Genomic DNA, 25,336 nt, shown 5'->3' with positions numbered 1-25,336 from the left:
AACACTAGCACCAGGAGTTAGGTAAAGGTAAAGGGACCCCTGACCATTAGGTCCAGTCACGGACTCTGGGGTTGCGGCGCTCATCTCGCTTTACTGGCCGAGGGAGCCGGCTTACAGCTTCCGGGTCACGTGCCCAGCATGACTAAGCTGCTTCTGGCGAACCAGAGCAGCGCACAGAAACGCCGTTTCCCTTCCCGCCGGAGCGGTACCTATTTATCTACTTGCACTGGTGTGCTTTCGAACTGCTAGGTTGGCAGGAGCAGGGACCGAGCAACGGGAGCTCACCCCGTCGCAGGGATTCGAACCGCCAACCTTCTGATCGGCAAGTCCTAGGCTCTGTGGTTTAACCCACAGCGCCACCCACGACCCAGCACCAGGAGTTATCTCCGGGGTAAAAAGGAATGCTATACCGGTTGTCTCTGAGCATAAGCAGAGTGGCGTTTCCACACTTCCCTGCACTCCACAATTTATCTGTGTCTCTGGGCAGACTCGAGAGTTGCCGTTTCCACCCGAATCATAAGCACGTGTTTACTCAAAAGTAAGTCCCGCTGTCTTCAAGGGGGGAGCTACTCCCAGGGAGATTGTGCCAAGGAATCCAACGGGGCTTACTCCGAATTAAAGGAGGCATAGGGTTGCAATTTTGCTTTTTTTGCTTATCAGCTTCATAGTTGTGTCAGGAACCATTTTTTAAACATGATTTTTTAGCAAGCGGGAATGACAGCAATGGTGTGTCATTCAGTGGGCTGAGAACCCGCCCGCCCCCAAGAAAATGAAGCTGCCCCGGTTGGATTTCTGCCTGCCTACAGAAGATCGCAACGTCGCTCCGAATTCGCCCACTTCCACTTTCATTCCCTCCAGCGGGGGTGGAGCTTCACTTCGCTCCTTTTGAACCAAACTTTCAGGAACCGGAGGAAGAAATCGCCTTCTCCCCCTCCCTCCCCCTTTAACCCCACCCACATTCCGGAGCTCACATGATGCCTGTTTGCTCCTGATTGCAGGCAGCGAGGAAGGGGAGTCACTCCGGTGTATATTAAGAGGTGGGCGCGGGCGTGTCTCTCACAGTTACTGGAGCTGAAACTCCGTCGGACCCATCAGGTGAGCTAAAAGACTTTATAGTTTCTTTCTTTCTTTCTTTCTTTCTTTCTTTCTTTCTTTCTTTCTTTCCCAATTCGGGTCAGACACTTCGAGAGCAATGGTTTCACTATCCATCTCTTCTTTTAATACTATTTCTGAGTCAGTATTTATAGGGCTGTAGCTGGATTTGAAATATTTAGCTGCTTGCCGCAAGTTTTGGGGTGAGGGCCAGCTTTTTAATTATTATCTCAAAGTCTAGGGATGTAAAAGCTTGCTTAGGGGAGGTATGCTTAAATCACATTTCCCTGCCCCCACGAAATTCTGGGAACTGTAGCTCATAGTTTGCATGCTTTGCAAACTAAAGTTCCCGGGATTTTGGGGGTTGGGGTGAAATGTGCTTTCAGTGTGGGGGAATGAGTGAGTAGGGCTTAAAGTGTAAACTACAATTTAAAGTTAGATTGTGTTAAGATAAATTATAGAACAAAAATTGAGAAAGAGGGAAAGGATTTGCTGAAATAGCTAATTTGAACTAGAATACAAAAAAGGGAGGTGTGAGGAAGTCGATGAAACAAGTAAATGAAAGATAAAGATATGGAATTTGGATGTGTTTTTAAATGTTTTGTTTTTTCTTGTTGTTTTGATGTATTGTTTGTTAAAAAAAATTATTGCTTTTTTTTCTCTCTCATACTTTCTTTCTGTAACTATAAAACTTCTAATATTTTTTTTTAAAGTGTAAACTACAGTGGTACCTCAGGTACATACGCTTCAGGTTACACGCTCCGCTAACCCAGAAATAGCACCTCGGGTTAAGAACTTTGCTTCAGGATGAGAACAGAAATCTGGCTCCAGCGGCGCGGCAGCAGCAGGAGGCCCCATGAGCTAAAGTGGTGCTTCAGGTTAAGAACAGTTTCAGGTTAAGAACAGACCTCCGGAACGAATTAAGTACTTAACCCGAGGTACCACTGTAGAGGGGGGGGGGAGTCCTTGTTTCACGTATAGAATTGTAGACTTGGAAGGGGGACCCCTAGCGGTCATCTAGTCCAACCCCCTGGAATGTAGGAATCTCAACAGAAGCCCATCAATTCAATTTTATTATTTCGGTCACAGACCAGTTCCAGCCCACATACAATATCAAGGAAGTCATAGAACACGATAGGGATAGGTTTGAATTTGCAATTAGGTACAACAGGGACAATACAGATATAGCAACAGTTAAAAAAATATATAAATTAAAACTTAGTCACTAACATATAACCTAAAATTCTCATTTAAGCCCTTAATCGTTATGATAGCACGGCTTGTTTCCTAAGTTTTATGGCAATGGCACAAAATAGGGCTGCACTTAACGTGATCTCAGGATTCTTGTTCTCTACCAGTGATTTTAGACATTGAAGTTCAGATTCATTTGGAGGTTTTAGCATAGCAGGGGTAATAAATACAGAGCGAATAACCCTGTAGAAATGGCAGCGTGACAAGGCATAAAACAGTTTCTACTTCCATCAAGCCGCAGGGGATCAATTGAAGCATCCGTAAAAACCTCCAACGAAGGAGAGTGCTCTCAACTGACCTGGAATGAGACCTTGGGCTGTTATGATTAGTAATTAGGTTAAGGTAAAGGGACCCCTGACCATTAGGTCCAGTCGTGGCCGACTCTGGGGTTGCGGCGCTCATCTCGCTTTATTGGCCGAGGGAGCCGGCGTACAGCTTCCGGGTCATGTGGCCAGCAGGACTAAGCCGCTTCTGGCGAACCAGAGCAGCGCACGGAAACGCCGTTTACCTTCCTGCCGGAGTGGTACCTATTTATCTACTTGCACTTTGGCGTGCTTTCAAACTGCTAGGTTGGCAGGAGCAGGGACTGAGCAACGGGAGCTCACCCCGACGCGGGGATTCGAACTGCCGACCTTCTGATCGACAAGCCCTAGGCTCTGTGGTTTAACCCACAGCGTCACCCGCGTACCATATGATTAGTAATTACCCACTGACAAATGTTAACACCAGCTCAAAACAGCTTGCCATCTCAGAAATAAGGCAGGTCCGGACAAGCCTGTGGCTAATAATAATAGATAAATAAAAATTATTATTTATACCCTGCCCATCTGGCTGGGTTTCCCCAGCCTCTCTTCTTGGAGGAATAATAATAATTTATTATTTATACCCCGCTCATCTGGGGCTTTGCAAATAATAATAATAATATAATAATAGTAATAGTAATAATTTATTACTTATACCCCACCCATCTGGCTGGGCCTCGGCAGCCCCTCTGGGCGGCTTCCAACAGGATAGTAAAAACACAATCAAACATCAAACGTTAAAAACCTCCCTAAACAGGGCTGCCTTCAGATATCTTCTAAAAGTCAGATACAGTGGTGCCTCGGTTTACAAACTTAATCCGTTCCAGAAGTACGTTCTTAAACCAAAGCCGAACTTCCACTGTTCAGATTCCGTTCTTGGACCGAGGTAAAGTTCGCAACCGGGACACTACTTCCGGTTATGCGGAGCTCATAAACCGAATCATTCATAAACAGGACTGTTCTTAAACCGAGGTGCCACTGTAGTTGTTTATTCCCCTGACATCTGATGTTCCACAGGGTGGGTGCCACCACCGAGAAGGCCCTCTGCCTGGTTCCCTGCAACCTCACTTCTCACAGGGAGGGAACCGCCAGAAGGCCCTCGGAGCTGGACCTCAGTTGTCCGGGCTGGACAATGGGGGTGGCTGCAATTGCTTTGTTTAACGTTGGCTATCCAGTTCATCTGTGATGGGTTTTGTCTCTCGAAAGAGAAGTGTGTGATGTGGAAACAGCTCTGTTTGAGTAAAGGGTGGGGAGTCTTGCAAAATTTATCTTTTTTGGGTGAAGGTTGCAGTCCCAGAAAATGTGGCAAGCGTAGTCGTCTCGGCGCACGGCTTTGTCTTGCCAAACAAAGAACCTTTGAGTTGGAGTTTGTTCGGCAAGCCAGCCCACCTCCCAAAAGCAAAGGATTCTTGAGAGCCTTTATACAGAGTCAGTCTTACGACACCCAATGGCATCAACTCTCCGGGGTTTGAGGCCGCAACTGGGGATGCCTGGATTCGAACTCGTGACCTTCCGCGTCCAAAGCCAATTCTGCTGCGCTGAGCTTACAGCACTTCTACAGGACTCCTGAGTGGCTCGCAACTGATTCATTGCCATTAGAAGGTTCAGTATTCAAATCAAATCATATATTATTATTTTTTAAATGATATTTATTAAGAGTTTAATAGTTACAAAAAGGAAAAAGGAAAAAAGATAAAGAAGCAGTGAAAATTTAACAAACAGTACAACAAAAATAGAAAGAAAAAACAGTACCACAAAACACCAAGAAAAAAAAAGTTAAAACGTTTTTTAAAAAAAATACACATCCAGTTTTCGATTCATTATCTTTCATATGCTTATTTCCTCGACTTCCTCGCACCTCCCTTTTTTGTATTCTAGTTCAAAAGCTAATTCAACAAATCCTTTCCCTCTTTCTCAATTTTTGTTCTATAATTTATCCTAACACAATTTAACTTTAAATTTTCCAATTTAGCACATTAACAATTAATATTCATATAATTCTTAATAACTCTTCTGCTAAAACCATGTAACTTCATTCCAGTATTCTTCTAACATTCATTAATTTTGCAATATTTCTGTAAATATACTTTAAATTTTTTCCAATCTTCTTCCATCGACTCTTCTCCCTGGTCTCGGATTCTGCCAGTCATTTCCGCCATCTCCATATAGTCCATCAGCTTCAAATCAAATCATATAGAGCCAGGCTGGAAAACAGAGTTGGCATTTTGCAAAAAATAAAATAAAATAAAATCCCAGTGCCAGATTGAAGACCTCTGCTCCAAACAGGGTGGATTTGATTTAAATCAAATCGATTTAAACCACAATTTAAATCACTAGTCTGTAAAACTTGATTTGGATCCTTAATTTTTTTACAGAAAGACTCATTCTTGCTGGTACAGCCTTGAATATTTCCAACCAGATGAAGGTTTCGTTTTTGGAACAATAACTTTTCAGAGTTATATCAAAAATTACTGATTTGGTTATACTATTAGAAATACATAGATGACGAAATTATTGCGAGGTTTAATAAGTTGACTTGGGCAACTTTTCTGCTGTACTTTGTTGGAAGGAGAAAAGCAATCATTCCCTTCATAGCAATTTAAACAATTTATTTAACTAAAACAGTAACATTATAGCAAAGGGATCCATGTTTGTTAACATGTTTGTTTGTTTTTTAAAAAAAAACGTAGACTGAGTTTTAGCACACGTGAAAAACTTAAGACAAATCCTTATTTCCTGATGAATAGCCTTTGGACTGTAATGTAACTTAAAGAGAAAATCTTTTTGCTCCAAAAGCATTTTATTTTAAAAATCCAGTTTTTTTTAAAAAAAGTAGACTGAGTTTTAGCACACGTGAAAAACTTAAGACAAATCCTTATTTCCTGACGAATAGCCTTTGGACTATAATTTAACTTAAAGAGAAAATCTTTTTGCTCCGAAAGCATTTTATTTTAAAAATCCAGTTTTTAAAAAAAACCAGATCCCCCCCCCCCCCCCGAATATCTTTATTGTCATTGTCCCTTGCGGAACAATGAAATTGAAAAACTACATAAAACTACATAAAAACTACCACAAAACGACATAAAACTACATAAAAATTACATAAAACATTCAAAAACCCCTAAAAAACTCTAAAACCCCATTTTAAAATACACTATACCACAGAGACCCCTTATGCTGCGTTTAGAACCAGAATTGCATTAGCGTAGAAACTGTTTTTCAGGCAGCGAGTCCTGGCCTTTATAACCCTGTACCTTCTTCCAGAAGGCAGAAGCTGAAAGAGATCATTTCCGGGGTGCGCACTATCCTGCGCTATCTCTGCCGCTTTCTTATGGCACCTGGAAGCACAGATTTGATCCAAGGTGGGAAGAGTGCACCCAATAATTCTCTCCACAGTCTTTACAACCCTGGATAGCATTGTTTTTTCCCTGGCCGTGCAGCTCCCAAGCCACACGCACAGACCATAAGTTAGTACGCTCTCCACAGTACAATTTGGGACGCGGGTGGCGCTGTGGGTTAAAGCCTCAGTGCCTAGGGCTTGCCGATCGAAAGATCGGCGGTTCGAATCCCCGCGGCGGGGTGCGCTCCCACTGTTCGGTCCCAGCGCCTGCCAACCTAGCAGTTTGAAAGCACTCCTGGGTGCAAGTAGATAAATAGGAACCGCTTACTAGCGGGAAGGTAAACGGCGTTTCCGTGTGCGGCTCTGGCTCGCCAGAGCAGCGATGTCACGCTGGCCACGTGACCCGGATGTGTCTCCGGACAGCGCTGGCCCTTGGCCTCTTTAAGTGAGATGGGCGCACAACCCTAGAGTCTGTCAAGACTGGCCCGTACAGGCAGGGGTACCTTTACCTTTACCTTTACCTTTACCACAGTACAATGGTAAAATGCCATCAACAGGTCCTTTGAGAGATTCTTTTTCCGGATGAGAGATCCGATTTTTTAAATTTATTCATTGGTTTTTATCTACCCTGACTCCAAAGCACATATTTCCCCATGTGGTGCACAGATTTGCAACTAGGAAACCTTGAGCCGCGCGGCCTTGTTCGCTGTCAAGGCAAAGAGGGGGGGTGTCTTTATTTTCTTTTTGCAAAGAGACTTGTAAGCAGCAGACGTGATTCTTCGCCCGATGCCGAATCGACCTTCTGGACCTTCTGAGCTGCTAATCGCACGTGGCTGCCTTATCTCCCGGCCTCTAACCAGGGAATGTCTTTGTGGCCCTGGATTTTACCCCCAAGATTATCTCTGTATGCGTGACTCAAGAGAGTTTCTTATTCCTTCTTAGCTGCAAGAATGTCGTCCTCAGAAAGCGATGCTGCCGCCTCTACAGTAACCGAAGAACAAGACCCGAAAGTAGGTGGCTGGTTTTGTTTCTTCCAACGATTTGTCTTTTGCATAGTTCAACTTTCTTATAATTTCTATTTGGTATGTTGTTATAAACAAAATCTTCTTCCCTTTTGGACACCCCCTAAGTGGGTTCTTAAGTGGGTTCCCTATTGGTAGGAGAAAATAACAGAGGCCAACCAGAGAATATTGAGAAGCAATGCAGCTAGTAAGCCTGATTTTATTGGTCTGTGTGCCCGCCCTTATAAATACATTTTAAATTCCCTGCCCTGGAGCTCCAGACCACCCCCAGAAACATCATACATCCATCACAGAAGGGGTGTAAGCCAAGACCACCCCTCACAAACATCATACCTACATCACAGAAAAGGCGGTCTACAACAGAAATCTGAGTGCGTTGTTTATCTCCTGTCTGGCAGGTTACCAGTTAATGGTCACTTGACTGGATTACCTGAGGAGCATGGCCAGTCTTTTGTAATGATAAACACTTCACAGGCTCACCCTATTCATACACAGACATGCCCTTGAAACAGGATTTGTGAACGAAAAGACAATGGGGAGGCTTTTCCATGTTGTTGTTTTTCCTGTCTGCCAGGTTATCTGATAATGCCTTATCTCAGGGGTCGGCAAACTTTTTCAGCAGGGGGCCAGTCCACTGTCCCTCAGACCTTGTGGAGGGCCAGACTATATTTTGAAGGGGGGGGGAATCAATGAATTCCTATGCCCCACAAATAATCCAGAGATGCATTTTAAACAAATGGACACGTTCTACTCATGTAAAAACACGCTAATTCCCGGACCATCTGTGGGTTGGATTTAGAAGGCGATTGGGCCAGATCCGGCCCCCAGACCTTAGTTTGCCTACCCATGCCTTATCTTTCCTGATAGTCTGGCCATTCCTTTGAGATGGTGATTATCCAATTCTTGAGACAATGGGGCGGTTCCCTCACCCCCTCCCTCCTTGCAGAGAAAACATTTGGTCAGTTTTGGAGTCAAAATGCTTTCAGGACGGTCTTCCTGTGCTGATCTGTGAACGTGCTTGGTTGGTACATTTATGAACATTTATTATATATACAGTGGTACCTCTGGTTAAGTACTTAATTCGTTCCGGAGGTCCGTTCTTAACCTGAAACTGTTCTTAACCTGAAGCACCACTTTAGCTAATGGGGCCTCCTGCTGCCGCCGCGCCGCCGGAGCCCAATTTCTGTTCTCATCCTGAAGCAAAGTTCTTAACCTGAAGCACTATTTCTGGGTTAGTGGAGTCTGTAACCTGAAGCGTATGTAACCCGAGGTACCACTGTATTTAATCCTAATTTAATCCTAGGCCTAATTAATTCCACCTAGGAGAATAATAATAATAATAATAATAATAATTATTATTATTATTATTATTATTTTATTTATACCCTGCCCTCCCCAGCCAAGACTGGGCTCAGGGCGGCTAACAACCAATAATAAAAACAAGTTGATTGAAATACAACTTAAAAAACAAGATTAAAATACAGTGGTACCTTGGATTAAGGACTTAATTTGTTCCGGAGGTTCGTTCTTAACCTGAAACTGTTCTTAACCTGAAGCACCACTTTAGCTAATGGGGCCTCCTGCTGCCGCCGGAGCACGATTTCTGTTCTCATCCTGAAGCAAAGTTCTTAACCTGAAGCACTATTTCTGGGTTAGCGGAGTCTGTAACCTGAAGCGTATGTAACCTGAAGCATATGTAACCCGAGGTACCACTGTATAAGACCTTGTCTAGACAGATTACAATGTCTAGTTCTCTCTTTCCTCCAAAAAGCTCAAAGCAGCGACTCTCCCTCTCCCTCCCCTCTTTTTATCCTTCCCGAAAACCCAGTGGCGTAGCGTGGGTTGTCAGCACCCGGGGCAAGGCAAGTAATTTGCACCCCCCTCCCCCCGCTGCACTGTCCCTCCCCCAGATAGTCCCTCACTCTCTCTCCGCACCGCACCGCACGCCTGGCACCCTCCCCTCCACAGTGGGCGGCGACCCGGCGGCTCGGATCGGATTCGCACAGCCAGCACTGCAGTGAGAGAGAGTGAGTGAGCCAGGTAGGGGCAGAGAGCTGCGAGTGCGAGCGCCCCCCCCCCAGATGTTGCGCCCGGTGCGGCCGCCCCCCCCTGCACCCCCCATGCTATGCCACTGCGAAAACCTTCTGAGGTTGATTTTGGCTGAGTGACAGTCCCTGGCCCCAAAGACCCCCACTGAGTTTCCTGGCTTGAGTGCAAGATTTGAACCCGGGTCCCCTAGTCGGGCACTCTGACCACTGCACCACACTGCCCTCCCATAAAAAGCCAGTGAAGGGTTAATTGGCAGATCCTTGCAAAAATTGCCCACGGCCCAGGACAGGTTTGGCGGCAGGGTCTTAAGAGGGTCAGACTTCGAAACGTGTGGGGGAGACGGCATTCGGATATTCCCCAGAAACAACAGGGGCTACTCTAAAGAGCAGAAAGCTTTAATAATAACAATAATTTATTATTTGTACCCCGCCCATCTGGCTGGGTTTCCCCAGCCACTCTGGGCGGCTTCCGCAAAGAGCAAAAATACACTAATATGTCAAACATTAAAAACTTCCCCAAACAGGGCTGCCTTCAGATGTCTTCTGAATGTCAGGTAGTTGTTTATCTCCTTGAAATCTGGTGGGAGGGCGTTCCTCAGGGCGGGCACCACCACCGAGAAGACCTTCTGCCTGGTGCCCTGTAGCTTTGCTTCTCGCAATGAGGGAACTGCCAGAAGGCCCTCAGAGCCGGACCTCAGTGTCTGGGAAGAACGATGGGGGTGGAGATGCTCCTTCAGGTATACTGAATAAAAGTTAATGCTTAATACATTACTTCTGGTCAATGAACCACTATAGCTGCCAGAAAATTCTTCAGCAGACAAGTCAATGTGCATTCAGACAAAATGAAGTTTGAAAATCACTTCAACTCCCAGGCTTTTTAGACCCATCTACCCATGTACTAAGGGACGCAGGTGGCGCTGTGGGTTAAACCACAGAGCCTAGGACTTGCCGATCAGAAGGTCGGCAGTTCGAATCCCTGTGACGGGGTGAGCTCCCGTTGCTCGGTCCCTTCTCCTGCCAACCTAGCAGTTCGAAAGCACAAAGTGCAAGTAGATAAATAGGTACCGCTCCAGCGGGAAGGTAAACGGCGTTTCTGTGCGCTGCTCTGGTTCGCCAGAAGCGGCTTAGTCATGCTGGCCACATGACCCAGAAGCTGTACGCCGACTCCCTCGGCCAATAAAGCGAGATGAGCGCCGCAACCCCAGAGTCGGTCACGACTGGACCTAATGGTCAGGGGTTCCTTTACCTTTTTACCCATGTACTAGGGATGCGGGTGGCGCTGTGGGTTAACAATGGGGGTGGAGATGCTCCTTCAGGTATCCTGGGCCGAGGCCGTTTAGGGCTTTCAAGGCCAGCACCAACACTTTGAATTGTGCTCGGAAACGTACTGGGAGCCAATGTAGGTCTTTCTAGACCGGTGTTATGTGGTCTCGGCCGTCGCCCCCAGTCACCAGTCTAGCTGCCGCATTCTGGATTAAGCGCTGGAGCTTGCCGTTTCAAAATCTCTGCTCAAATGCGATTGCAGCAAAGTGGCACAAGGCAGCCCCATCTCACAGGAGCAAAAGTCAAGTGCTTGGATTGGCTTGTTTCCAAGGAATTGCATTCAATGGGCTGCATTCCCAACCCTCCCCAGGCCTGACCGTCTTGCGGAGCGAAGCTGAAATAATGAAACTGTCTGGTTCTACTTAGTGGCAAAGGTCAGCGCCGAAACTTTGAATTGTACTTGGCAATGGCAGCCAAGGAGCAGATTGATAGGAGCACATCTGCAAACATTTAAAGCACATTACTGCGGACTGTAAGGGACGCGGGTGGCGCTGTGGGTTAAACCACAGAGCCTAGGACTTGCCGATCAGAAGGTCGGCGGTTCGAATCCCCGCGACGGGGTGAGCTCCCGTTGCTCGGTCCCTGCTCCTGCCAACCTAGCAGTTCAAAAGCACATCAAAGTGCAAGTAGATAAATAGGTACCGCTCCGGTGGGAAGGTAAACGGCGTTTCCGTGCGCTGCAATGGTTCGCCAGAAGCGGCTTAGTCCTGCTGGCCACATGACCCGGAAGCTGTACGCCGGCTCTCTCGGCCAATAAAGCAAGATGAGCGCCGCAACCCCAGAGTCGGCCATGACTGGACCTAATGGTCAGGGGTCCCTTTACCTTTACCCCTGAACATAAGGGACACAGGTGGCGCTGTGGGTTAAACCACAGAGCCTAGGGCTTGCCTATCAGAAGGTCAGTGGTTCGAATCCCCGCAACAAGATGATCTCCCGTTGCTCAGTCCCTGCTCCTGCCAACCTAGCACGTCAAAGTGCAAGTAGATAAATAGGTACTGCTCCGGTGGGAAGGTAAACGGCGTTTCCGTGCACTGCTCTGGTTCGCCAGAAGCAGCTTAGTCATGCTGGCCACATGACCCGGAAGCTGTACGCCGGCTCCCTCGGCCAGTAAAGCGAGATGAGCGCCGCAACCCCAGAGTCGGCCACGACTGGACCTAATAGTCAGGGGTCCCTTTACCTTTTTACTGCGGACTGTAGTTAACTCTCCCTTCCCAAGGGCTGCAATTCCCAGCTCCTTTAAACTACAGTTCTCAGGAATCTTTGCCAGAGAGGGGAGAGAGAAGAGTCGTGTGTTTTAAACACACATCGGATGTGCTTAAATGTATGTTCTGTTGCGTTGCCAGGTGAGGGACCTCCAAGCACGGCTGGAGTTTTAATATTTTTGTGTGTGATAATTTTATTATTAGAAGAGGAGGTTAAGGGGTGATAGGATAGCCATGTTCAAATATATAAAAGGATGTCATATAGAGGAGGGAGAAAGGTTGTTTTCTGCTGCTCCAGAGAAGCGGACACGGAGCAAAGGATCCAAACTACAAGAAAGAAGATTCCACCTCAACATTAGGAAGAACTTCCTGACAGTAAGAGCTGTTCGACAGTGGAATTTGCTGCCAAGGAGTGTGGTGGAGTCTCCTTCTTTGGAGGTCTTTAAGCAGAGGCTTGACAGCCATATCTCAGGACTGCTCTGATGGTGTTTCCTGCTTGGCAGGGGGTTGGACTCGATGGCCCTTGTGGTCTCTTCCAACTCTAGGATTCTATGAACCCTACCCATCTCACTGGGTTGGCTCAGCCACTCTGGGAGGCTTCCAGCATATACAATAACACAATAGAACATGAAACATCCAAAAAATTCCCAGTGCAGGGCTGCCTTCAGATGTCTTCTAAAGTTCTTCAGAGCTTTGCCAGTTTACAGTGTCATTAGCCTAACTAGCCAACAGTGACTTTCGTTAGCCTTTCGCAGTTCATAGACAACAAATTCTGAGGTCGGCTGGGCCAAGAGATGACAGTGACAGGCTTTGGCTTGAGTCAGGATTCGAACTCAGGACGGTCTAATCACTGTATACGCATGACAGCACATGTTTTATTTGTTTATTTTTTATTACCGTATTTTTCGCTCTATAAGACGCACCAGACCGCAAGACGCACCTAGTTTTTGGAGGAGGAAAACAAGAAAAAAAAATATTCTGAATCTCAGAAGCCAGAACAGCAAGAGGGATCGCTGCACAGTGAAAGCAGCAATCCCTCTTGCTGTTCTGGCTTCTGGGATAGCTGCGCAGCCTGCATTCACTCCATAAGACACACACACATTTACTTTTTAGGAGGGAAATAGTGAGTCTTGCAGAGCGAAAAATACGGTAATTTTTATTGAAGTTTTTATCTCTACAAAATTAGACCTGCGAGCCACACTGTGCTCCGGTTAACCGCAATTTCTAGTTTTTCTGCAACTTTTATTGAGGGACAAACACCATGCCGAAACTCAGAACGCCAAATCTTCGGCAGCTGTGGGCTCCTGCGGAGAACTAAACTGCTCTTCTTGAATCCCCTTTTCTGGCTTCTATGCTCACAAATGGACCAGAGGCCAGAGTTCGAATCACGCTGCGTCATGAAACTCATGACTCCCATGCTATCTTATCCTACTTTATGAGGTGAAATGTCCAGGTTGCACAATCAGCTTTGATTTATTCGTTTGTTTGCAAGGGGACGGAATTGTGGCAACCCAGACTTCTGATGTGGCAGCGCTGGAAAAACTTCCTTTGCACTGGTTTCCTTTTGCGGAATCTCTTGTCTCAGATAATATTATTATTAATAATAATAAATTAATAATTTATTATTTATACCCCGCCCATCTGGCTGAGTTTCCCCAGCCACTCTGGGCGGCTCCCAATCAAATGTTAAAAACAATACAGCATTAAACATTAAACACTTCCCTGAACAGGGCTGCCTTCAGATGTCTTTTAAAGATAGGATAGCTGCTTATTTCCTTCACATCTGAAGAGAGGGTTTTCCACAGCGCGGGCGCCACTACCGAGAAGGCCCTCTGCCTACTTCCCTGTAACCTCACTTTTCGCAATGAGGGAACCGCCAGAAGGCCCTCAGAGCTGGACCTCAATGTCCGGGGTGGACAATGGGGGTGGAGACGCTCCTTCAGGGATACCGGACCGTTTAGGGCTTTTAAGGTCAGCACCAACACTTTGAATTGTGCTCGGAAACATACTGGGAGCCAATGCAGATCTCTCAGGACCGGTGTTATGTGGTCCCAGCAGCCAGTCCCAGTCACCAGTCTAGCTGCCGCATTCTGGATTAATTGCAGTTTCTGGGTCACCTTCAAAGGTAGCCCCACGTAGAGCACATTGCAGTAGTCCAAGTGGGAGATAACTAGAGCATGGACCACTCTGGTGAGACTGTACACAGACAGGGAGGGTCTCATCCTGCGTAGGAGATGGAGCTGGTAGACAGCCGCCCTGGACACAGAATTAACCTGTGCCTCCATGGACAGCTGTGAGTCCAGAATGACTCCCAGGCTCCGCACCTGGTCCTTCAGGGGCACAGTTGCCCCATTCAGGGCCAGGGAATCCCCCACACCCGCCTGCCCCCTGTCCCCCCAAAATAGTACTTCTGTCTTGTCAGGATTCAACCTCAATCTCAATCTTCCCTCCTTGAAGCCGCTAAGACCCACGGAACCCCAGCTGGCCTCGTGGAATCATAGTCAGAAGGGACCCTAAGGGGCATCTATCTATTTATATATATTCCATTCTTTTTCTCCTCCGTCCCGAACCCAAAAAACCCCGGTCAGAATGTAGCAGGCAGGGTCTTGATGAATCTAGTTTCACCTCTTTCCATACTTTAACGCAATTGTTCTGGGAAAGAGTGTCTTTGTGTGTTAACCAAATACCCAAATATGCCAACTTTCCCCCAGCCCAATGCCCGTTTTGTTTTGCAGATTTTTTGGCCCAGATTTTAGTTTTATCTTCATTTATATAGAAACCAGCTAAGTCTCCAAATTGTTTTATCTCCCTTCTTACCTGAGACCCTGAGGTCCAGCACTGAGGGCCTTCTGGTGGTTCCCTCGTTGCGAGAAGTGAGGTTACAGGGAACCAGGCAGGGGGCCTTCTTGGTGGTGGCGCCCGCCCTGTGTAACACACTCCCTTCAGATGTGAAGGAAATAAGCAGCTATCTTATCTTTTAAAGACATCTCAAGCCAGCCCTGTTTAGGGAAGGTTTTAATATTTAATGCTGTATTGTTTTTAACACTCGATTGGGAGCCGCCCAGAGTGGCTGGGGAAACTCAGCCAGGTGGGCTGGGTATAAATAATAAATTATTATTATTATAGGGACGTGGGTGGCGCTGTGGGTAACCACATAGCCTAGGGCTTGCCGATCAGAAGGTCGGCGGTTCGAATCCCCGTGACGGGGTGAGCTCCCGTTGCTCAGTCCCTGCTCCTGCCAACCTAGCAGTTCGAAAGCACACCAGTGCAAGTAGATAAATAGGTACTGCTCTGGCGGGAAGGTAAATGGCGTTTCCGTGCGCTGCTCTGGTTCGCCAGAAGCGGCTCAGTCATGCTGGCCACATGACCCGGAAGCTGTACGCCGGCTCCCTCGGCCAGTAAAGCGAGATGAGCACCACAACCTCAGAGTCGGTCACGACTGGACCTAATAGTCAGGGTTCCCTGTACCTATTATTATTATTATTATTATTATTATTATTATTATTATTACTGTCTTTGTATTTCAAAAAGGATGATGAACAAATAATAACCGCATCGTCCGCAAAAGCCCTAAGTTTATATATCTTCCATTCTTTTTCTCCTCCCGGTCAGAACGTAGCGGGCAGGGTAGCCAACCTCCCACTGGTCAGTTCCGCCTACAACATGGTCTCTGCGGCGTATACATCCACGAAGGAAAGCCATCCCTATGTGAAATCCGTCTGCGACGTGGCCGAGAAAGGCGTCAAGACCATTGCTTCGGCGGCTGCCAGCGGCGCTCAGCCCATCTTGAGCAAACTTGAGCCCCAGAGTGAGTGGCCTCCCCAATTGCCAGGGGGCAGGGTTTTTTGCCAGGGGGCGGGGGGTTTTTTGCCAGGGGGTGGGGTTTTTTGCCAGGGGGCGGGGGGTTTTGCCGTCCTGCTTGCTCTGGTAGCAGCCACTCTGTGCACCTTCCAACATATTTAAACACAGTAAGACATCAAACATTAAAAACTTCCCCAAACAAGGCTGTCTTCAGATGTCTTCTACAAGTCAGATAGTGGTTTATTTCCTTAACATCCGATGGGAGGGCGTTCCACAGGGCAGGCGCCACCACCGAGAAGGCCCTCTGCCTGGTTTCCTGTCACCTCACTTCTCGCAGGGAGGGAACCGCCAGAAGACCCTCGGAACTGGACATCATGGTCCCCTCTGTGAGATGCCCTCCCATCAGATGACAAGGAGATGGGTAACGCTCCAACCTTTAGAAGACATCTGAAGGCAGCCCTCTATAGGGAAGCTTTTAAACATTTAATGTTTTATAGTGTTTTTATATGTTGGAAGCCGCCCAGAGTGGCCAGAGCAACCCAGTCAGATGGGCGGGGTACAAATAAATGATAATTATTATTATTATTAATTAAGAATGTGAAAACACATGGGGAAAGAAAAGTACAGTGGTGCCCCGCAAGACGAATGCCTCGCAAGACGGAAAACCCGCTAGACGAAAGGGTTTTCCGTTTTTCGATGCGCTTTGCAGGACGAATTTCCCTATGGGCTTGCTTCGCAAGACAAAAATGTCTTGCGAGTCTTGAGATTTTTTTTTCGCTCCCCACCCCCTTTTTCTAAGCCGCTAAACCGCTAATAGCCTTTTAGCAGCTAATCCGCTAATCCCTTAAGCCTTTAATAGCCGCTAATAGCCGCTAAACCTCTAATAGCGCTAATCCGCTAATAGGGTTGCTTCGCAAGACGAAAAAACCGCTAGACGAAGAGACTCGCGAAACGAATTAATTTCGTCTTGCGGGGCACCACTGTATCACCAAAATAATTAATAATTACAATTCCATATATTCTTCTCTAATATGTAGATATTGCTATTATTCCTCATTCAGTTTCAACAGCCAACGACTTTGCCTGCAAAGGGCTGGACAAGTTGGAGGAAAACCTGCCGATTCTTCAGCAGCCCACCGATAAGGTAAATAGCGATGTTCTTCCTGGAGTACAGGATTCACTGTTCCCTCTTCACATGTCCAGGGAATTCTGCAATGTGCATTAACTCTGCAGCGTCCTGGCTGGGTTAAACAAGTTAGGGAAGCCTCCCAAGGAGAGATTAAAGCAAAAATGTGACCTTTTCCTGCTAGGCAAAGATCATAAGACGACCCGGATGGTCACCAGATTCTGTGTAGGCGCAGACCATCCCCCAACCCAAACTAGTTCGTTAAGAAAATCCCCAAACTTGGTTCCATCGGTGACTCTGGGTCATTGCTCTGCTTTAGCTTATCTTAAGGTTTTAAGTGTCTATACGCTTATCGCATTTATAAATTTTAAATTTATTGTTGTACATTGTTTTATCCCTTCTGGGATTGTACCCCCAAGTGCGTTTTATAAGCTGGTCTCCGACCGTAATAAATTATCTGTCTATCTATTAGGGACGCGGGTGGCGCTGTGGGTTAAAGCCTCAGTGCCTAGGGCTTGCCGATCGAAAGGTCGGCGGTTCGAATCCCCGCGGCGGGGTGCGCTCCCGCTGTTCGGTCCCAGTGCCTGCCAACCTAGCAGTTCGAAAGCACTCTCGGGTGCAAGTAGATAAATAGGGACCACTATATAGCGGGAAGGTAAACGGCGTTTCCGTGTGCTGCGCTGGCTCGCCAGATGCAGCTTGTCACGCTGGCCACGTGACCCGGAAGTGTCTCCGGACAGCGCTGGCCCTTGGCCTCTTTGAGTGAGATGGGCGCACAACCCTAGGGTCTGTCAAGACTGGCCCGTACGGACAGGGGTACCTTATCTATCTATCTATCTATCTATCTATCTATCTATCTATCATACGAAACTGTCCTCTAGATCATTTCTTTTTTATATATATAATATTTTTATTAAGATTTTCACATAGAAGAAGAAAAAGAAAAATACAAAAAAGTAAAAACAATTCAATTTTCATAATATTTCTTGCATTTGTTTGTTTCCCGGACTTCCCCACACCTCCCCTCTCTGTATTCCAGTTCAATTATTTGATCAGCAAATCCCTACCCTCTACCTTATCCTTATCTTTATCTTAGTATATTAAACCTTTAGTTTTTCATCCTCTAGATCATTTCAGGCACCAAAGATTTGGTGACCTCCACCATGACCGGAGCCAAGGACGCCATCAGCAGCACGGTCTCGGGTGCGAAGGACGCCGTTGCCAGCACCGTGACCGGAATGGTGGATCGAACCAAAGAGGCGGTCCAGGGGGGCGTTGAGATGACCAGGTCGGCGGTGGCCAGCGGAGTCAACACAGTGATGGGTTCTTCTGTGGGGCAGATGGTGACCAGCGGTGTGGATGCTGTGCTGGGGAAATCGGAACAGCTGGTGGACCACTATCTTCCCATGACGGATGAGGAGCTGGGTGAGGCCTTCACGCTTTCAGCTTTCCACAGGATTGGAGAACACCCTGGCGGTCATCTAGACCAACCCGGGAAGAGTTGCTGGGTTGTCTCCCAAGGCTGACAATCTCAGGAGGCTGGAGTTGCAGGGCAACTCGCCTGCGACCTAGGGTTTCTAAAATGGGCTTTGTTTAGTGCTCCTGGGAGAGCCCCCCAAAAAATTTTTTTATAATAATTTTTATTAGTTTTCCAACAAATTGAACACAAACTACAAAAAACCAAAAAAGAAAAAACATACAAAAATACAATACAAAAAAACCCACTACAAAACACTAACATACAACTAACAAAACAAAACCCATTTACAACACATTCCAATTTCAATATCTTGTCTTTCTTTCACTAATTTCCACGACCTCCTCACACCTCCCTTTTTGTATTCCACTTCTATTAATTGTTTCAGCAATTCCTTTCCATCTTCCTCTGTTTTCTATCCTGTAATTACCTTAACACTTTCTAACCTTATTTTTCCCTTTAATGCTCTAGTAACCTATTTATACTTAGTTCCTTATAACATTTCTACTAAAGCCATATAACTTCATTCCAACATTTTTCTAACATTCATTAATTTTACAGTATTTCTGTAAATAGTCTTTAAACTTTTTCCAATCTTCTTCCGCCGACTCTTCTCCCTGGTCTCGGATTCTGCCAGTCATTTCCGCCATTTCCATGTAGTCCATCAACTTCATCTGCCATTCATCCCTGGTGGGTAAATCTTGTGTCTTCCAATATTTCGCGAGAGAGAGCCCCAAAATTCTTAACAAGAACCCTGCGAGGGAGACCGCTTCCGTCTCCATAGAGCAGTGATAGTAATAATTTATTACTTATACCCTGCCCATCTGGCTGGGTTTCCCCAGCCACTCTCAGCAGCTTCCAACAGAATATTAAAATACAATAGTCTGTTAAACATTAAAAAGCTTCCCCAAACAGGGCTGCCTTCAGATGTCTTCTAAAGTCTGGTAGTTGTTTATCTCCTTGAAATCTGGTGGGAGGGCGTTTCACAGGGCAGGTGCCACTACCGAGAAGGCCCTGTGCCTGGTTCCCTGTAACTTGGCTTCTTGCAGGGAGGGAACCGCCAGAAAGCCCTCAGAGCCGGACCTCAGTGTCTGAGCAGAACGATGAGGGTGGAGACGCTCCTTCAGGTATACTGAGTTTAAGTTAATGCTTAATACATTACTTCTGGTCAATAAGCTGCCAGAGAGCTGTGAAAATTCAAGTCCCAGGCTTTTTAGACTCATCTCCCCATGTACTAGGGATGCGGGTGGCGCTGTGGGTTAAACCACAGAGCCTAGGGCTTGCCGATCAGAAGGTCAGCGGTTCGAATCCCCACGACGGGCTGAGCTCCCGTTCCTCGGTCCCTGCTCCTGCCATCCTAGCAGTTCGAAAGCACGTCAAAGTGCAAGTAGATAAATAGGTACAGCTCCGGTGGGGAGGTAAACAGCGTTTCCATGCGCTGCTCTGGTTCGCCAGAAGCGTCTTAGTCATGCTGGCCACATGACCTGGAAGCTGTACGCCGGCTCCCTCGGCCAATAAAGCGAGATGAGCGCCGCAACCCCAGAATCGGCCACGACTGGACCTAACGGTCAGGGGTCCCTTTACCTTTACCTTTTTACCCATGTACAGTGGTACATCGGGTTAAGAACTTAATTCGTTCTGGAGGTCTGTTCTTAACCTGAAACTGTTCTTAACCTGAAGCACCACTTTAGCTAATGGGGCCTGCTGCTGCCACCGCCACACGATTTCTGTTCTCATCCTGAAGCAAGGTTCTTAACCCGAGGTACTATTTCTGGGTTAGCGGAGTCTGTAACCTGAAGCGTATGTAACCCGAGATAGGTACTCCTGCCCGTACGGGCCAGTCTTGACAGACTCTGGGGTTGTGCGCCCATCTCACTCAAAGAGGCCAAGGGCCAGCGCTGTCCGGAGTCACTTCCGGGTCACGTGGCCAGCGTGACATCGCTGCTCTGGCGAGCCAGAGCCGCACACGGAAACGCCGTTTACCTTCCCGCTAGTAAGCGGTCCCTATTTATCTACTTGCACCCAGGGGTGCTTTCGAACTGCTAGGTTGGCAGGCGCTGGGACCGAACAGCGGGAGCGCACCCCGCCGCGGGGATTCGAACCGCCAACCTTTTGATCGGCAAGCCCTAGGCGCTGAGGCTTTAACCCACAGCGCCACCCGCGTCCCGAGGTACCACTGTACTAATTGAAATGCAGGTGGAGCAAATGTGGATTCCCCCCCCCCAGCTCTCCTACCCCCGTAGGGTTTCGCCTCAGGTGCCAAACTGTCTCTGTCCGCCCTGAAGTGTTTCCAAGAAGACATTGAATTCTCTTGGGTTTTTCTCCTAGCTAAGCTGGCCACTGCCGTCGAGGGTTTTGAAATCGCCACCGTGGAGCAGCAGAAGGAGCAGAGGAGCTACTTTGTCCGCCTGGGGTCTCTCTCGGCCAAGGTCCGCCACCGAGCCTACCAGCAGTCTCTGGCCAAGCTGAGGGATGCCAAGCAAAGCACCCAAGATGCCATTGCCCAACTGCACCAAACCATCGAGCTGGTAAGAAGCATTCTGGGTAGAGCAAGGAGATGGGGCAGCCCAGATATTGCCGGGCTCGCAACTCCCACCGGGGCCCCGGCCTGCATCAACGGTTAGGGGAGGGGTGGCGGTAGTTTGTTTATTTGTTTCCTAAATTTATACACCTCTTGGTTGTGAAAGCTGGGACGCGGGTGGCACTGTGGGTAAAACCTCAGCGCCCAGGACTTGCCGATCGCATGGTTGGCGGTTTGAATCCCCGCGGCGGGGTGAGCTTCCGTCATTCGGTCCCAGCTCCTGCCCACCTAGCAGTTCGAAAGCACCCTTAAGTGCAAGTAGATAAATAGGTACCACTTTATAGTGGGAAGGTAAACGGCGTTCTGTGTGCTGCTCTGGTGCCGGTTCGCTGTAGCTGCTTAGTCACGCTGGCCACGTGACCCAGAAGTGTCTGCGGACAGCGCTGGCTCCCGGCCTCTAGAGTGAGATGAGCGCACAACCCTAGAGTCTGTCAAGACTGGCCCGTACGGGCAGGGGTACCTTTACCTTTACTGGTTGTGAAAACTGCAACCTCCAAAGCCGTTTGCAGAAAGCTGAAATGCTAAGAAGAGAGAGAACACGACAATGTTCAGCTCTTGCAAGATTTTTCTTAATAATACTACTAATAATAATTTATTATTTATACCCCGCCCATCTGGCTGGGCTTCCCCAGCCACTCTGGGCAGCTTCCAAAAAAATATTAAAATACTGTAATACATTAAACATTAAAAGCTTCCCTAAACAGGGCTGCCTTCAGATGTCTTCTAAAAGTCAGATAGTTGTTTATTTCTTTGACATCTGGTGGAAGGGCGTTCCACAGGGCGGGTGCCACCACTATCTCGCTTTATTGGCCGAGGGAGAACGGCATACAGCTTCCGGTCATATGGCCAGCATGACTAAGCCGCTTCTGGCGAACCAGAGCAGCGCACGGAAACGCCGTTTACCTTCCCGCCGGAGCGGTACCTATTTATCTACTTGCACTTTGACGTGCTTTCGAACTGCTAGGTTGGCAGGAGCAGGGACCGAGCAATGGGAGCTCACCCCGTTGCAGAGATTCGAACCGCCAACCTTCTGATCAGCAAGTCCTAGGCTCTGTCGTTTAACCCACAGCGCCACCCGCGTCCCTTTGAGACTCCTTAAGGTAGTGATAAAGCGGGATATCAAATCCAAACAACTCTTCCTCTTCTTCTTCTTCTTCTTCTTCTTCTTCTTCTTCTTCTTCTTCTTCTTCTGTCCTCCCAGATGGAGCATGTCAAACAAGGCATGGATCAGAAGATCCAAAGTGGTCAGGAGAAAGTTCACCAGATGTGGAAGCAATGGAGTCAGAAGCAGACCCCTGAGCTGAGCCAGAAGGACGTCCCTGAGCCCGAGGTAAGTCTTTTTCGGAAGATCCCCGCGATGTGTCCCAGCCTTTGCAAAACCTTGACGTGCTCTTGCCCTCTTCCAGCAGATGGAGACGCAAGCCTTGGAGGTCTCCCGCGGCCTGGCCCAGCAGATTCAGTCGGCCACCACGACCTTGGTCTCCAACCTCCAAGGCCTCCCAGCCAACCTCCAGGAAAAAGTGGCCCTCCTCCGCCAGAACGCTGAGGAGCTCCGCGTGGCCTTTGTGTCCGCCAATTCCTTCCGCGACCTCTCCGGCACCATCTTGGCCCAGAGCCGGGAGAAGGCCACCAAGCTCCGTGAGCTGACCGATGAATTGATGGACCACGTGGTACACAACGCCCCCGTGTCTTGGCTGGTGGGCCCCTTTGCTGCGTCCGGCAAGGCGGAGGCAGAGGAACTAGAGATGCAGTAGTAGCGTATAAGAGTGCCTGACCCTTTTTAAAAAATATACACCGTATTTTTCGCTCTGTTAGACGCACTGGATGATTGGACGCACCTAGTTTTTGGGGGAGGCTCTCCTGCGGAGACTTCATTCCGTGGCTAAGCCAGAAGCTAGAACAGCCAAAAGATGCCTCTCACTGTCCTGGCTTCCTCTTTAGCTGCACGCAGCCTTCATCCCTTCCCGGGAGAGGCTGCGCGCGGCTAAGGCTCCCCCAAGAGCCACTCTCCCTTTAAAGAGCGTGTGGAGTGTGTGTGCGGCTCTTGGGGGCTTTTCCCTGAGGAGGGAGAAGGGCAGCCCCCCCCCCCAAGAGCCCCACACACGCTCCACGCGCCTCTTTAAAGGGCTCTGACAGAGCCTCGCACCTGCATTCACCGCATAAGGCACGCACACATTTCCCCTTCCTTTTTGGAGGGGAAAAGTGCGTCTTATAGAGCGAAAAATACAGTGTATATATCTTTGTTCCCAGCATCCAGGCAGGCCTTGAACCAAAGACCCAACTCTAGGACGCATTCATTTAGTTCAGTAAATTTGAGAGGGAGTTTTTTTGAGGGGTTCGCTTGCTGTTTTTGCCTCTCTCGTCCGTCAGGCACCAGCTTAGCTGAAAAGTCATCTTGGACTCAAGTCCTTGCGCTTTTCTCTACCCAAAGAAGGAGTACTTCTTGCTGAGGGGTGGGCCATGAAGTGAACCACAACCTAGTTAAGAGCAAATCCCATTTTCTTCTCCTTTCCTCCCAAAATACTTTCCTCTAAGTAAAGCTTAATTGACTGATCCGAAATCTCAAGCCAACGGATTATTTGGGTGGAGGGGAAATGAGATTGCAGATAGCTTTGTCTCGGCCATCCATGTGTCCTTAAAGCCTGTACTGTGTATGTTTCTTGTATGGAATTTGTCCCACGGCTTCCTCCTAGCTCCACGTGTCACATTATGTACACTCAGTGCCTTGATTCGTAAATAAAACACTTGTCGCATTGAAAACACGAGCCGTCTTGAATGAGCAGGGAGGTGGGCAGCAGTCTTGCTGGTCAACAATCCATGGGGACCACCTGTGAGGTCCCTTGGCAGACTTGCTGGCACCTCCAACTTCTCCTGGGGGAGGTGGAATAGTGAGGAATAGAACCTTGATGGTTGGTGACATGAGGTGGGAAAGATTCAGCATGAAGTTGGCCGAACTGAGGAAAACGGAGGAAGTTGAGGACTTGGACCAGCCCAGAAAATGTCATAAATGTGTGGGGAATCTTAAGGATTCTAGGAAAGGGTATATTGAGTAAGTATTATCCGCTAGTGAGTGATGTAGCCAGTGGCGTAGCGTGGGTTGTCAGCACCCGGGGCAAGGCAAGTAATTTGCGCCCCCCCCCCGCTGCACTGTCCCTCCCCCAGATAGTCCCTCGCTCTCTCTCCGCACCGCACCGCACGCCTGGCACCCTCCCCTCCACAGTGGGCGGCGACCCGGGGCAAGGCAAGTAATTTGCGCCCCCCCCCCGCTGCACTGTCCCTCCCCCAGATAGTCCCTCGCTCTCTCTCCGCACCGCACCGCACACCTGGCACCCTCCCCTCCACCGTGGGCAGCGACCTGGCGGCTCGGATCGGATTCGCACAGCCAGCACTGCAGTGAGAGAGAGTGAGTGAGCCAGGTAGGGGCAGAGAGCTGCGAGTGCCCCCCCCCCCAGATGTTGCGCCCGGTGCGGCCGGGCCCCCCCCTGCACCCCCCACGCTACACCACTGGATGTAGCATACACACACCTCCATCGAAGTTAAGCAAGGTGCTTTCCCTTCAGTTCAGTTGTGCAGTTTCCACGCCACTGTGGATCTTTTTGTTAAGGTCCTCCTGAAAGTTCGTTGGCGCGTTTCTCCCAATTTTCACGCTTTTGCACGCAGTTCTGCCTAACATGCACATTTTGCGCAAAGCAAGGCTCGCGGGTGTAAAACAGATGCCTTCCTAAATGTCGTTTTCGCTCATATGCATTTTTATGCATACTTGACCCCAGTACGGTATATTGCAACACATTACAGCGGTACCTCGGGTTACAAACACTTCAGGTTACGGATTCCGCTAACCCGGATGTAGTACCTCGGGTTAAGAACTTTGACCCAGGATGAGAACAGAAATCGCGCAGGGGCGGCAGCGGGAGGCCCCATTAGCTAAAGTGGTACCTCAGGTTAAGAACGGACCTCCGAAACAAATTAGGTAAGTTCGTAAGCAAGGGGTACCATCGTACGTGTCTGGAGAACAGCAATGCAAAATTCAGAGAAGTGTGAGTTTTGAAGGAGGTCTGCGTTTCGGTTTGGGGTAAGGTGTGAACTTCAAATATGGGATAAGTATTTAGTTTCTTCCCATCCCTGTGTGTGGAGCAGGGCTGCTGAGGAGTGCAGTTCTCAGGAGGCCTGAGAATTGTCCATAATGCACTGGGGCAAGAACCCCCCCCCCAATAAAAATGTCTTATTCAGTAACTCTCAACCTTTTTAAGGACTCTGACCCCTTTGGGAATCTGATGAAAGCGAGCAACCCCACCCTCACCAAAGCAATGGGCGTAAATCATAAAATCATAGAGTTGGAAGAGACCACAAGGGCCATCGGGTCCAACCCCCTGCCAAGCAGGAAACACCATCAGAGCACTCCTGACATCTGGTTGTCAAGCCTCTGCTTAAAGACCTCCAAAGAAGGAGACTCCACCACACTCCTTGGCAGCAAATTCCACTGTCCAACAGCTCTTACTGTCAGGAAGTTCTTCCTAATGTTTAGGTGAAATCTTCTTTCTTGTAGTTTGGATCCATTGCTCCGTGTCCGCTTCTCTGGAGCAGCAGAAAACAACCTTTCTCCCTCCTCCATGTGACATCCTTTTATATATTTGAACATGGCTATCATATCACCCCTTAACCTCCTCTTCTCCAGGCTAAACATGCCCAGCTCCCTTAGCCGTTCCTCATAAGGCATCGTTTCCAGGCCTTTGACCATTTGGGTTGCCCTCCTCTGGACACGTTCCAGTTT

At 48.2% G+C, this 25,336-nt stretch overlaps 1 protein-coding gene across 4 annotated transcripts; it reads left to right on the top strand.

The window, feature by feature from the left end:
* The first annotated feature begins 888 nt into the window (after positions 1 to 888).
* LOC310668439 (perilipin-3-like) lies at positions 889 to 23,325 on the top strand. Of its 4 annotated transcripts, none has more exons than XR_014506689.1 (9): positions 889 to 1,095; positions 6,928 to 6,995; positions 15,193 to 15,388; positions 16,443 to 16,525; positions 17,635 to 17,932; positions 20,313 to 20,512; positions 21,767 to 21,895; positions 21,972 to 22,566; positions 22,658 to 23,325. XR_014506689.1 is itself a non-coding variant. In XM_083421745.1 (8 exons), the coding sequence occupies exons 2-8, from the start codon at positions 6,936 to 6,938 to the stop codon at positions 22,317 to 22,319; spliced, it is 1,311 nt and encodes a 436-aa protein (XP_083277871.1). In that variant the 5' UTR covers positions 926 to 1,095; positions 6,928 to 6,935; the 3' UTR covers positions 22,320 to 23,325. The 4 variants fall into 4 exon arrangements, 2 of the variants coding, with proteins under 2 accessions (XP_083277871.1, XP_083277870.1); XR_014506690.1 differs by having other exon boundaries at positions 926 to 1,095; positions 21,975 to 22,566; XM_083421745.1 differs by having other exon boundaries at positions 926 to 1,095; positions 21,975 to 23,325.
* The last annotated feature ends 2,011 nt before the right edge of the window (positions 23,326 to 25,336 follow it).

Source organism: Podarcis tiliguerta (assembly GCF_965153285.1).
Source record: "Podarcis tiliguerta genome assembly, chromosome: 18".
NCBI classification, from domain to species: domain Eukaryota; kingdom Metazoa; phylum Chordata; class Lepidosauria; order Squamata; family Lacertidae; genus Podarcis; species Podarcis tiliguerta.
The sequence above is the reverse complement of the archived record's forward strand: the minus strand, read 5'-3'. Positions and strand labels throughout refer to the sequence as shown.

Coding starts and splice junctions, on each gene's coding strand:
- LOC310668439 (XM_083421744.1), top strand. CDS start 6,936: ATGTCGTCCTCAGAAAGCGATGCTGCCGCCTCTACAGTAACCGAAGAA. Junction 6,996..15,192: donor CCGAAGAACAAGACCCGAAA/GTAGGTGGCTGG, acceptor CCTCCCGGTCAG/AACGTAGCGGGCAGGGTAGC. Junction 21,896..21,971: donor AGGACGTCCCTGAGCCCGAG/GTAAGTCTTTTT, acceptor GCCCTCTTCCAG/CAGATGGAGACGCAAGCCTT.